A 13553-nucleotide genomic window follows, 5' to 3' on the forward strand; every position below is an offset into this window, starting at 1 on the left:
CCTCCACGGGGTCGGCAACTTGTCATTAACCACTATCTTGCTTGCCGCAACATCTCCCGACTTCTTCCGCTTCCTGCCCTTCTTCTTACTGCAACTGGCCGGAGCGGCGTTTTGTTTCACCGTGGTCGCACCAAGGAGTGTCCTCGGGGTAAGCCCAACTCGGGGCGGAGCGGTGAAGGCGGTAGTGTCCTCCTGCTCGGGCGTTTCTTGTGAAAGGAACAACTTCTTCTTTAGGATATGACCGGCGGGTAGGATATGACCGGCGGGTGGCTTGTAAGGAGAAACCGCGTCGGCGTCGAGCTTGGCGATGAACGTATCAATGGGAGCTTGATCAATGTCCAACGCCTTGTCGTGCTGACTCTCGTGCTGACTATCGGGCTGACTATCGGGCTCAAAATGATCATAAGCCGGTGGAGGACTGGCCCTGCCTTTGCCTGCCGTCAAAGCAGTTGTTGGAGCTGGGACCTTGGCTTGGCTCGGGGCATCCGTTGCATCCTAAGGAGTGACCATGCCATAGCTTGCCTCCGAACCTGAGGCGGTGTTCAGCCGAATTAGGGCTTTCGGCCATAGAAGGATGTGATTCTTGAGATCCCCGAGAGTGAGCGGGGTTTCCGTTTCCGGGGGTTGATAAGGAGGATGGAGGTCTTGGCATCTCGGTAACGACCGGTTCACGCGAACCCGGCTCACGCTATCATCCATCCTGACGCAGTGGAAAATCCGCTGTGTTGGCAGGATGACACTGCCGCTCGCTACAGCCTTCAACTTGTTGTCCACATTCAGTAGCAAGGTGCAAGGAGTTGCGTTCGCCTGTGAAAACATGTGTAGGTCAGAGAGGGGCGACGACAAAGTAACTAATTTGTAGAGCTTGAGAGACTAAATTAATTACCGTGAGGGCGTCGAGCTCGGCTCGCGTTGAAGGACCGAGGCCAGGCGTGCAGGTGACTGAGGGGCTAGTACTGGGGCCCCCCAGGTCCGGCGAATCCTCTCTAGCGCCGACATTGCCGGCGGGTGGAGTCACCAAGTTGGGTGTGCATTGAGCGTGTCTAGTTGGAGGCCGGTTGTCCGAGTTGCTGGCGCCTAGGCTGATAACCGGCATCGGTCCCTTACCGCCGGCGTCGAAGTAATTCTTCATCGACAGCACAAGATCAGGGATGATTTCATTGACCCTGTTGGCCAGCGCGTCATCGACCTTGCTAGCAACCTCGGCACTGACGCGTTGCTGAACCTCGGCACTGACGCGTTGCTCCATGGTTGTTTCCAAGTCGGCCACGTTTTTCAGAAGAGCCTCGTGCTCCTGGTCCTTCTGCGCCTGCCGCGACTCCCTAGTGCTTGCGGGCACGTCCAAGCCATAGTCGGCAAGCTTGCGACCTCCTCCGGCGCCGGGGACACGGTGGGGCTTGTCCAAAAGCGGCCGCGCCTTCACGGTGTTCAGACCCCTGATAAAAGGCGTGTCCCACGGGACTTTGCCAGTCGACGTCTGGGACGAGGAGCCAGCTGATTCGGCGGCTGCTTGTTCCGTCAACTGCCAGAAGTAACATGAACAATTTTAGAATGTAATGGACTTGGTCGCTGTCGAGACCCCCACTGCAGTCAACGATGCTTCAAAAACCGTTAACGCGGTAGACAAGCCTGAAGATAAGAAGAACCCCTTCCTTGCTTAGAATAGTCGAATAATGTTTAGCTTTCTCTTTTACTTTCAGCAGGGTTTCCCCTTTTTTACGCCCTTTAGTGCCGTGTTTACCTTATTAATGAGAACTTCAGTTTTGATCCCTTGCTAAGCATGCAGTAATTTGGAACACTTAATCCGCAGCATCGTAAACTTTGCTTGCACCCCTCGGTGAACGATAGTGCAATGTAGTACGCGGCAAAAGATTGTGTTCCGAAAAAGCCTCTACGAGTGCTAAAGGATGCAAAAACAAGGGCGATGACCTTTCCTTCTGCTATAGATGCCTCTACGAGTGCCGAAAATAGCAAGAGTTTGGAAAAATACATAATACAACCCACGTTCGATATTTTACTTATGGAAATATCAAAGAACAACGGGCTCATCGGCAGAATCATTGCACCCGAAATATTCGGGAGTGACTATCAAAACATACATCGGTTGAAAGCAAAGTTGCACATACAACGGGTTTAGCAAGACCTGCAACACGAGCTGATCACTCAAACATTTGCTGACCAACGAATACGAAAAATGTTTAAATGGACAATTAAGATTTGCTGATCATTTCTCTTCTCGAGACACCTGTCCTATGGATCATGCTCATCTGCCCTCGTGTTGGTGGAAACGCCTCGTTGGGTTGATGAGGTTGAGCCTGCTGGACTTGATGCTGTGGTGGAGGTGGGGGTGGTGGCGGTTGCGGTTGCTGGCCTGCCTGCTGGATGAGTTTGTGCATGTCAATGAACTGCCGACAGTCCCTGAGCAGGTGACTCGACTTCGTTTTGCCGTCCTTAGAATCGACGTATGAGTGCAGGTAACAGGGGGCGTTGATCTGCTCAGCGTAGGGCAGTTCGGGAGTCCTTTGCTGCCATGGTTTATAATTGCCACGGTTCTCAGAGTTGTTCAGATTACCGTCCTGTCGATCGTCTCTTCTATCGTCATATCGATCGTCCTGCCGATCAGAGTATCCTGCGGCCACCAGGTTGTTGTCGTCATAGTTGCGGTTCTTCCTTCTCTTGTGACAATCCCTTCGGCCACCCGAGTCGTGCTTCGGCTGGTCATCGTCTTCGTCGTCACTGCGCTGTCGTGGCCTTCGCACGTTGTCCTCACCATCAGCCCAGCTGTTGGTGATTTCCATTAACTTGGTTATGATTTTTGGCTTTTTGCGTCCGAGTTCTTCTATGTAGCTTTCACGCCGGACGCCATCGCTGAAAGCGTCGATTGCTCTGTCGACAGATACATCTTCGGCAGCGTTTAGGAGTTTGGTGAATCTCCCGATGTATGAGCGCATCGATTCCTTCTGCTTTTGCTGGCAATTCCGTAACTCTTCAATCCCGATGGGTCTCTTGTATGTTGCTTGGAAATTGGCAACGAAGGCGTCTACTAGGTCGTCCCATGATTTAATGGAACCCTTCGGCAGCCCCCTTAGCCAGGCTCGCGCTGAATCCTTTAGGTAGAGCTGCAAGCACTGCATTGCTGCTATCTGGTTCCCCTTATGCAGAATCACAGTCTGCAGGTAGTCGTCTATCCAAGATCTTGGCTCCTGCTGCCCATCGTATTTGGCAGCGTCGGTAGGAGTGGGCTTGAACTTTTTGGGCGGCATCGCCTCGCGGATTTTGTAACTTAAACAGTCGGCTCCCCTGAGCTCGCCGTCGTACTCCTGATCCTCATCCGAAGAATCACTATCATTCTCCTTCCTAGCGGCGCGTCGTCGCCTTGCTTTGTCGATCCTGCTCTGGGTGATTTCATCCCGAGCATCTCTCGCATGATGCTTTGAGCCACTAGCCTGCACCGTGGTCTTTTCCTTTTGCGGAACTAGATTATTTCCCAATATCGCGAGACTTTCTAGGGCGCCTCGATGAGCTTGAGCCATGGATCCTTCAGGGCACTGGTTGATGAGGTATGCGGCGAGGTTGGCTGTTGCTCCTGCAACGGTTTTCGGCCGTGGCATGCCCTCGGTGTCCGTAGTCATAAAGGACTTGGTCAGGTTCGACGTTATTTCTCTAGCGTCATCTTCCGAAAGCCTGGATAGTCTCGAGCGGTGCTTGCCTGCCCCCTGAGTATTTCGAGAGGCGCTCCCTTGCGAGCCTCTTCATCGTTCGCTGGATCGGTCTGCTGCAGATAGGCGTCTCTCGAGGGTGGCTTGCTCTTTCGATAGGTGCTCCCGGTTTTTCTCTAGTATAGAGCGGTAAGCATTGAGGGTTCCAACCGAGGTTCCTGCGGGGAGCGGCGTGTTGTTAAGTACTGCCGCTTTGGCTGCTGCCCACTCCTCGTCCGCGATGGTGTAGTTGCTGTTGTGGTTGCTGGCGCTGTTTTCGAAACTTGCTCGTCTACTGGAACGAGGAGTATGATCTCTGTCTCCTCTGTGCCTTGTGTTTCCCGTGTTATTGGCGACATAAACTTGGTGATGCGCCGTTCTACGGGTGGTTCTTTGGACGATGCTGTCGATACTATCCTCTCCCGATGAATATTGGGCATTACAGATGAACGGTGTGTCGCTCGATCCTAGCCCGTGCCTGGTGTCGCAGTTCAAGCAGTAGTACGAAGTTAACTCCGAAGATGTGGGATTGTCGGATCCTACCGACATGGAAGACGCCGAACGGGGAGTCGAGGGCGCGGTGAACTCGTCGAGCCTGTTAGACCAGCCGAAAGGTCGAGTGATGATGACGCGCTTGGACTCGTCGATCTGGAAGTGGGCGATTTCAGCAGTCGAAGGATTCCTTCCGCGTTGACGTTGTAGTGGACGCTGCCGAAGGTCATCTCCATGTTTCCTTGTAGATCTGAGAAGGTTGAGCGGGAGGAATCGCTGTGCGGGGTGAACTCATAGGAGCCGAACCGAATCGGGCTTCCTAGGTTTGGTGATGATGGTGTCGATGAAGTTGCCGATGAAGTTGCCGGTGACATGACTGGATCTACCGATGACCGATCTTGTGCCGACAGGGTTCCCACAGACGGCGCCAATTGTCGAGGGTGCTCCTCGGCAATGCCCTCCGATAGGGTCTTAGGGTTGATGGAATCCTGCAAGCTGACACGAGACATCGGTTCACAGACAAGCGGGGAGAGCGATTTACCCAGGTTCGGGGCCCTCGATGAGGTAAAACCCTTACGTCCTGCCTGTCTGTTCTTGATTATGATGATAATCGGTTACAATGGGGTGCCGAATAGTTCGGCTGAGATCTCGTTGAGATGGCTAAGTGCTATGATGACCTAGCTCTAAGCTTCTGTTGGCTAAGATCGCTAAGATTGATTGTGTCCCTCGGCAGCCCCTCTCCTGGCCTTTATATAGGAGGCCAGGTCTCAAGAGGTCTAACCGAGTACGACTAGGTTTACAATAATTTTAGATCTAATCTTCCCTTGTTCGGCCGCCTCTTTGTTTTGCTTGCCAAGGAATCTTCTGGTGCACCACCCGGTTGGGCCGCCTTGCCTCCAAGTGCCTTCATGGGCCTCCAGCTAGTCAATACATGATAGGGCAACATCGGTTACCCGAAGGGTAATGCCCACGTCAACAAGTTCCCCATCCCGGTGGTCGACGAGCTCTTCGATGAGCTCCATGGGGCTCGCTTCTTCACCAAGCTCGACTTACGGTCGGGCTACCATCAGGTGCGCATGCACCCGGACGACATCGCCAAGACGGCGTTCCGGACCCATCATGGCCACTTCGAGTTCGTGGTGATGCCCTTCGGCCTCACCAACGCGCCAGCAACATTCCAGGCCCTGATGAACGATGTACTCCGCCCCTATTTACGTCGGTTTGTGCTCGTTTTCTTTGACGATATTTTGATCTACAGCGCCTCGTGGGCGGAGCACCTACAACACATCGCCATCGTCTTCAACAAGCTTCGAGCGCATCATCTTCACCTTAAGCGCTCGAAGTGCTCGTTCGGGACGACATCGGTCGCCTATCTCGGCCACGTAATCTCCGCCGAGGGGGTAGCCATGGACGCCGACAAGGTGGCAGCCGTCGCTGCGTGGCCGCCTCCTCGTTCGCCGCGCGCTCTCCGCAGTTTCCTGGGTCTCGCCGGATATTACCGGAAATTCATCCGGGACTTCGGCATCATCGCGACACCTCTCACGCGGCTTCTGCGCCGCGACACCTTCGCCTGGAATGAGGAGGCCACCGCCGCGTTCGAGGCCCTGAAGGGGGCCCTCACGACGGGCCCCGTTCTCCAGATGCCGGACTTCGCGCGGCTGTTCATCGTCGACTGCGACGCCTCCGGCGTGGGATTCGGTGTCGTGCTTCACCAGGGCGATGGGCCGCTTGCCTACTTCAGCAGGCCCTTCGCCGCGCGCCATCTCAAGCTTGCGGCGTACGAGCAGGAGCTCATTGGCTTGGTGCAGGCTGTGCGCCATTGGCGTCCCTACCTTTGGGGGCGCTTGTTCCAGATTCGCACGGACCATTACAGCCTCAAGTACTTGTTGGATCAGAGGCTCTCGACTGTTCCGCAGCATCAGTGGATCAGCAAGCTGTTCGGCTTTGATTTCACCGTCGAGTACCGGCGCGGGGCGCCTCAACACCGTCGCCGACGCTCTCTCTCGCCGCGACGCTGTCGACGAGGACGGCGCACCTGAGGGGATGGCATTGTGCATCCGTTCGGGCCCCTCCTTCGCCCTCTTCGACACCATCCGCCAGGCTACTGCAGTGGCGCCTGACGCCCAGCTTCTGCGGCATCAGCTGGAGGTGGGCGAGTTGGAGGCACCATGGCGTTTGGCGGAAGGGCTACTCTTGCACGGGCGCCGGATCTTTGTGCCCGACCACGACGATCTTTGACACCAGGTGCTCCTGCTGGCCCACTCGTCTGGCCATGAGGGTGTCCAGAAGACCCTTCACCGTCTCCGCGCCGACTTCTACATCCCTGGGGATCGGGCCTTGGTCCAGGATTGGGTGCGCTCTTGCGAGATATGCCAGCGCAACAAGACGGAGACGCTGCGACCGACAGGGATGCTGCAGCCGTTGGAGGTGCCCTCCCAGGTCTAGGCCGACATCTCCATGGACTTCATTGAGGGCCTTCCCAAGGTGGGCGGCAAGTCCGTCATCCTCACGGTGGTCGACCGCTTCTCCAAGTATGCACACTTCATCGCGCTTGGACACCCGTACACCGCCGCGTCCGTTGCTCGTGCCTTCTTCGACGGCATCGTCCGCCTTCACGGTTTCCCCGTGTCGATCGTCAGTGATCGGGATCCGGTGTTCACGGGGCACGTCTGGCGTGACCTTCTCCGGATGGCGGGCGTGAAGCTTCGTTTCAGCACGGCATTCCATCCTCAGACGGACGGCCAGTCCGAGGTGGTTAACAAAGTGATCGCCATGTACTTACGCTGTGTTACAGGTGATCGTCCTCGCGCATGGGTGGATTGGCTCGCTTGGGCGGAATATTGCTACAACACCTCCTACCATTCCGCCCTGCGTGCCACGCCATTTGAGGTGGTCTACGGTCGGCCTCCACCGCCTATCTTGCCGGTCGATCCCGCGACCGCTCGGACGGAGGCTGCGGGGGAGCTTCTCCGCAACCGCGACGAGATGCTTGCTGAGGTGCGGCAACGTCTCGTTCAGGCTCAGCAGCTCGCCAAGCACTACTACGACGGTCATCATCGCGAGGTGGCCTATGCGGTGGGCGACTGGGCGTGGCTGCGCCTTCTTCATCGATCCACCCAGTCCCTCGACCCACGTGCGAGGCGCAAGCTTGGACCTCGCTACGCTGGCCCCTTCGTCATCTTGGAGCGCGTGGGCACACTTGCATATCGCCTTCAGCTACCAGAGGGTTCCCGCATCCATGATGTCTTTCATGTGGGTCTGCTGAAGCCTTACCGTGGGGAGCCGCCGGCAGCGCCACCAGCGTTACCGCCGATCGCCGATGGTCGTCTTCTTCCGAGTCCGGCGAAGGTGTTACGTGCTCAGCTCCGTCGCGGCATTTGGTACTTGCTGGTGCAGTGGGAAGGCCTTCCGGAGGAGGAGGCTACTTGGGAGAAGCGCGAGGAGTTCAGCCAGCACTACCCCGACTACCAGCTCGAGGACGAGCTGTTTGCACAGGCGGGGAGAGATGTTATGACCGGTATTGGTTATGTTAGGAGGGGGCCCAACCATGGACCCAACTAGGGGCTTAGCCCATTATCAGTTTAGGGTTTAGCTCTTTATATACCAAATGTAACGATGCAAACAATCAAGCAATAATCAGATTCATTATTACCGACTCCCCGAGGAGTCGGTCTCTCCAAACCTAGCCGCCGCCCTCCTCTTCTCCGCGCGCACGACGGCGCCCAGCCGCCGGCGTCCGCCGCCTCGTCCGCACACCACTCCCTCCTTCCCCTACAAACTACGCCCTAGGCCCGGTAGAGCTGTTGGTTCTACCACCTGTATGGTTATATTATTGTTGATAAATTCTTATGATATGCCGCTGCATTTGTACTTATACATACCAGATTTGTTTTACAATTTTATCAGTTTTTTATTCACTGTGTTATATTTGAAGTTTTACATGTCTAGTTTGTTCTTAACTTCTCATCACGATTTGATGTTCGATGTTCCGCTTTCTTGGATCTTCTATTAGAATGTCTGCGAAATTGTAAGGGTTGTTGTTACTTAGAAAAAGGACTGTGTAAGCGGCTGTAAATTTTAAAAATCCTTCAGCGTACAGAATCAACATGCTATATGATTATTCTGAATTCTAAATTTCTGATTAGCTGAATGGATACTCAACATTTAGCATATCGAAGTGCAATATGTATTTTAGTACACATCAATCATGTTTTACTCTACATCTATGTATGTTGTCGTAGAGAAACCTGCACTCAGGTTACCTTTAGATCTGTCATCGTCTAAAACTCGGAGATCACTTATCCACCTTGCCTCTACAGCAAAGATTCCATTGTCAGTCAGATGGAAGGTGATCTTCGTTCTGAGGACCAGTACCTTAATCCTCAATACATCATATTCTTCAAGTGGTTCAGGAAAAGGGTATGTTCCAAGATAATTATATCATATGCATTCCGATACCCCTAATTATTTATACATGCAAAAACACCTCTAGCTTTTAGCGAAAAGTAATGAAATCAATCCAGTCACATGGTATATTAGTATGATCGACCGACACAATCATGAATTTAAAATTATATGATGCATCCAATATATAGATATAAATTAATCGGATAGTTGTGACTTGTGAAGTATTTCTCCCAATACTTATTTCCCGACAAAGAATGTCTATCTTATAGGATTTTACCATATCAGACAAGTGACAATACTGCAGGCATTAAACAAAAACTTGTTCCGAAAAATCACTAACAAGCATAAAGAAACAACCAGGGAAATTTCATCACATGTTTTCGACCAATGGGATACAGATAGGGACATTCAAGCAGGCTGTACAAAAGCAAAAGGCTCTACCCCGTTATCTCATACTTACAATCGACTAACCCTTCATCTCATGCTCATACAACATTCTTGGAATAATAACATCTATTATCTGTTTTCCTATTTAATTTTTTAGTGAAATCAGCTATGAAACATGTCATTTTTTTTTGTATACAAAGTAATCCCTGCATGCTGACCGGATTTCACAGAATCAGATCACTAAACAGGTTTGCTTTTGGCTGGTTTCAGTGAACAGCAGGAATATAATCATATATCTACCATGACTTCTGGTGGTCCAGACAAAAACATATCTACCATCAGTTGGAATACTACAAAAATTGTTAGATATTCAACATGTTTCAAGTATGTAGATGAATATATTTGAAAAATCAGTAACCAAATTTCCTCTGAAACTTGGCAAGCAATATATATAAGTACATGTAAGGAACCTATATAAGTAGCCAGCTATTAGAATAATCGTTGGCTCATTCTTTCTCACAAAATTAAGATATTAATGCACAGCAAAATTTGTAGATCTCAATAGAACAACGCCCGCTATACTCAAACCATTCATGAGGACTTATAGTTGGTGGTTCATATATAATTGAAAATTCACAAATAAACTTCCAAGTTACAGTACAAAAGAAAATGAACCTGTCTGGTTTGCAAATACATAAAACAACAATGGGGCAAGAGTACATCTCCTTCAAGCACATTACAATGCTAGCGGCATGGTACATATAGCGAGCTGCCAAAGGCCGGGGTCAGAATTTGACACTTGAGTGTGTGGTTGATCACCTGCTCACTGAGCCCTCAAACTGAATCAGAGCATTTGGAGAAGCTCTGTTCAGAAAATTCATCTGCTTACGTTGTTTAGACCTCCACTTATTGTTGATCCTAAAAGGGATATGAAGCTTCACCAACTCTAGCACCCTTGCGTTCAAAATAAAGAACTTGAAAAAGTTTGCATCTGATATATTGCCAGAATAGTTTGTTACTTCTATTTGCTTGAGATGTTTGTGAATGCAGTCCACAGTACCATCAGCCGGCTTGTCGTTGATCCTCATTGGAACATGGCGCATCAGTGACTGAAAACAAAGACAGATCGATTTGGGGAATACATAATTTAGAGTACAGCTCAACATGGGGATTTATGAATAGAGAGTAAGCTAGAGCTAAGACGCCAGAAAGACAGATAAACTACCAAACTCACCCGGATGTGAAACTGTTGTAAGCAGGGGAAGCATTTGAGGACGTCAATGACATGGTTCAACTTAAGAGCTTCGATAATGATGTACAGGATCTTTACATTTCGAAATGATGACTTATGACTATTGTCAACCATTGCCTGGATCAAATGAAAGATAACATAGAAAAAAGTAAGTAAGTAAATAAGGTTGCAGGTAGATGTATAGAACAGTGGGTTTTAATCTGTAACCTGGAATGTTGTCTTCCCCATCTGTACAGTAGACATCATGTCGGTCCGCAGGCAATCCAAAATCTGAATTTTTGGTGCATCAAGTACTCGTATGATTCTTGGACCGTTACCTTGCTCCTGGATGATCAGCTTTTCCAGGTTTGGTGTGCAGCCGATGATGAGTTGATCCATCACATAGTTGCATGGATCAACCAACAGTCTGACGCTCACAAGGCTGTGAGACCTGATGTAAACGCGGCGGAAATGGTAGTTCCTATCCATGAACAAGGTATGAAGACGAGGACATGCGGCGATCATGGCGTGGAGGGTGTTCTCGTAGTTTGTGATTCGAGAGAGAGTCAGATCGATAAGATTTGGGAAGTGAACGCCGGCGAGGTCCTGAGGAAAATGACATAGGCTAATGGTGGCGAGGCGGAGGGAGGAAAACCTGAGGGCGGACGGCGGCAGGGGCGGCATCAACTCTTGAGCCTGAAGGGGGGCATTGCCGAGCACCCGCACGTAGCTGAAATCAAGCTCGTCAAGGTGATCGAGAACGGGGGACTGGAACCACCCGTCGAAGACAGGGTAGCGGTCTGCGTCGCCGGAGTGGCAACACAGCGTGTTGAGACAAAGCCGACGGGCATAGGTCTGGCGTGGGGTGGAGAGGATCTTCGAGACGATGGGGACTAAGTTGTCGCCAGAGACCCATTGGTGCAGGTCTCTGTCATCGAGGTTGAGCGGCGCGGAGGAGCGCCAGAGGTGGATCCACCGTCGGGAGATTGTCTCTGTGCGGACGGCGTCGTCTGTGGGGAGCGAGGAGATGATGGTTCCGAGGACGTCGTCAGGCAGGGCGCTGATGTAGTCGGCGGCCACAGGAGCAGGGTCGACCACAGCTGGCGCCACCACAGGCATCAGCGCCGGGGCCGGTGACTCGCCGGCGAAGCTGCAGTCGTGGCCCTTCTTGGGGAGCCCGCAGAGGCTGCAGCAGTACCTGCCCCGCTTCATGGGCGGCGTGGATGCCATGGGTGATGGGTGGCTAAACCTAAAGGGCCGGCATAGCGGGAGGTTTGGGTGAGGAACTGAGGGTTTCTCTCTCTGGGGCTGGGAAAGTGCAGATCGATCGATGGAATGTCGGAACTGTGGTGGAGATGCTAAGTGAGGGACGCCATTTTTGAGGCTCCGGAGGTACTCTGGGTCTTGCAGACGAGAGAGGAAGAGTGGACGGAAGTCTATGGACGAGATTTCGGCTTCTTGTTTGATCGGCTGCGTGACTGCGTTTGGGGTGGCGTGATCTCACTATGGCTGTACCAGCTGTTGGAGTGCATGCCATGACAGAAATCGGCTAGCGTCCGTAGTGTGAAGTGAACGTTACTAGCTACTGTGACATCACTCGCTTTAGACTTCCACAGTCAGGGCGCGCTGTAGTATTGTCTTTTCTCTTATGCTAATTAAATGTGAATTTAGCCTGAGTGAATAGGCATCCTATGGAGAGATCACATGGTCGGCGCCATTACACTCGTACCAAAGTACAGCTGCTGCGTTTTGTAGACAACAGCAATTTCTGTTTATGCTGCTGGCTATACTGTGCACTTGTGCTGTTTGAAATCTGAATGCACAGTGAAGATGATGCTGCATTTCCTCTGTGGTTAGTCCTTGGTCGTGACCCAAGACCGAACCGAAAAAACCAAGGGCTGAATTCAGAAATACAAAATTTACTGTGGGTATCATTTCTAGAAGGCATGTTGGTCCAAAATTGTGTTTTGACACACTAGAATGCTTTACAAAAGTTAGAGAACCTTACACAAAAGATTTCCCAAAACATATTGAATGAAAGACAAGCAACTATATGCAAGAACATGTTTTCCCAAACTTGTAAGAAAAGATGCTTGATTATATGTTTGCTGGAACATTATTTTGTGCTACAAGCTTGCTTTTGGTCTATCAAGTTGCTTTTCATTAACTAACTTTCTAGATATATATATAAATACAAAATGTACATATCGCGATATACATATGCACGTTAAAGTTGCTTTTTCCCAGGAGATGACCCTCAAGCCATGGTATCATGGTGTCTATCCTTTTATGTCGTGAAGCGGAAATACCTAATATGGGGAACATGCACAAGCGACAAAGAAGTCGGTCACGGTAGATTCCTTGTGTTTATGCGCCAAACCAACGTGCATGACATGGGGTTGGATTTTAGCGCCGGATGAGGGCTGACGTGGAATGACGAGGGGACTAGGAAACCTATTTTAGAAGAGTGTGGAATGTATGTTTTGCTTTCCTTTAATGACTGAGCTCTCGGTAGCTTGATGGTGCATGGATGTGAATACCATGTCAATTGCTTGTACATATATTTAGCATATATGCTCATACGTGCCTTCGCTCTCCTCCTATCATGAGTGCTTCTTGTCAATATACTAGAATGTGAGTTTGGCGATCGTGCATGTGTGTGTGTTCATAGCGGCTTATATTTGCATGTGTGTGACTATGTGTCACAAATCACAAGAGAAAAGTGCATGCGAGTATTTTTTTTTATGATTTGTGCCAAACTTACATGACAAAAAGTGGAAGGTACGTTATTATTTGACATTTATGCAATCTTAACTCTAGGGATACAAGACCTATGGTTAAGGATACCATAGCAATCACTCATTACAGGAGGAATGCAAAGGCACATATGAGCATCGACTATATATATGTGGACACAATGCCTATGCAATATCATAAAGTCTTAAGATATATAGTTGTATAACAAACCAACTAGATGTTGCTCGTGCACCATCCAACTCCATAGAGATATCACTCTCTTGGGTAATGAAAATTGGTCTGTCTTGGGTAAATTCAACAGTAACAAAGGTCTCCAAAGTTTTATCATTCACTTATGAATTCTGGTGGAATAGTACCTGCTTTGAAATGGATGTGGCAGGGATGTTGCCAACAAAAACACAACGTCTTCTTCTGGCTTCTTATACATAATCATCTAAACATAAGAGCCATGTTGCAAAGAAAGAATTTTTTCATGGAGGACTATTCCTGCACTATATGTGGTCAAAGTGAGTTGGAAACTAGAAATCATTTGTTCTTTTTCACTGCCCATTTGCAAACATGTTGGCAATACCTGTCTATAC

At 50.4% G+C, this 13553-nt stretch overlaps 1 protein-coding gene across 1 annotated transcript; it reads right to left on the reverse strand.

Annotated features, from left to right (window-relative positions):
* Positions 1-9799: 9799 nt before the first annotated feature.
* On the reverse strand, positions 9800-11445 carry LOC127318708 (F-box/LRR-repeat protein At2g42730-like). The gene is made up of 3 exons (XM_051349182.2): positions 10444-11445; positions 10219-10353; positions 9800-10093 (listed from the first exon to the last, which is right to left on the reverse strand). The coding sequence occupies exons 1-3, from the start codon at positions 11443-11445 to the stop codon at positions 9800-9802; spliced, it is 1431 nt and encodes a 476-aa protein (XP_051205142.2).
* Positions 11446-13553: the final 2108 nt, after the last annotated feature.

This window comes from Lolium perenne, chromosome 7 (genome assembly GCF_019359855.2).
Source record: "Lolium perenne isolate Kyuss_39 chromosome 7, Kyuss_2.0, whole genome shotgun sequence".
NCBI lineage: Eukaryota > Viridiplantae > Streptophyta > Magnoliopsida > Poales > Poaceae > Lolium > Lolium perenne.

What these genes read in the sequence shown, in the direction of transcription:
- LOC127318708 (XM_051349182.2), bottom strand. Translation starts at nt 11,445, where the DNA reads ATGGCATCCACGCCGCCCATGAAGCGGGGCAGGTACTGCTGCAGCCTC. An exon ending in TGGGGAAGACAACATTCCAG is followed by an intron (nt 10,354 to 10,443) that starts GTTACAGATTAA and finishes CATTTGATCCAG; the next exon opens with GCAATGGTTGACAATAGTCA. An exon ending in TACAACAGTTTCACATCCGG is followed by an intron (nt 10,094 to 10,218) that starts GTGAGTTTGGTA and finishes CTTTGTTTTCAG; the next exon opens with TCACTGATGCGCCATGTTCC.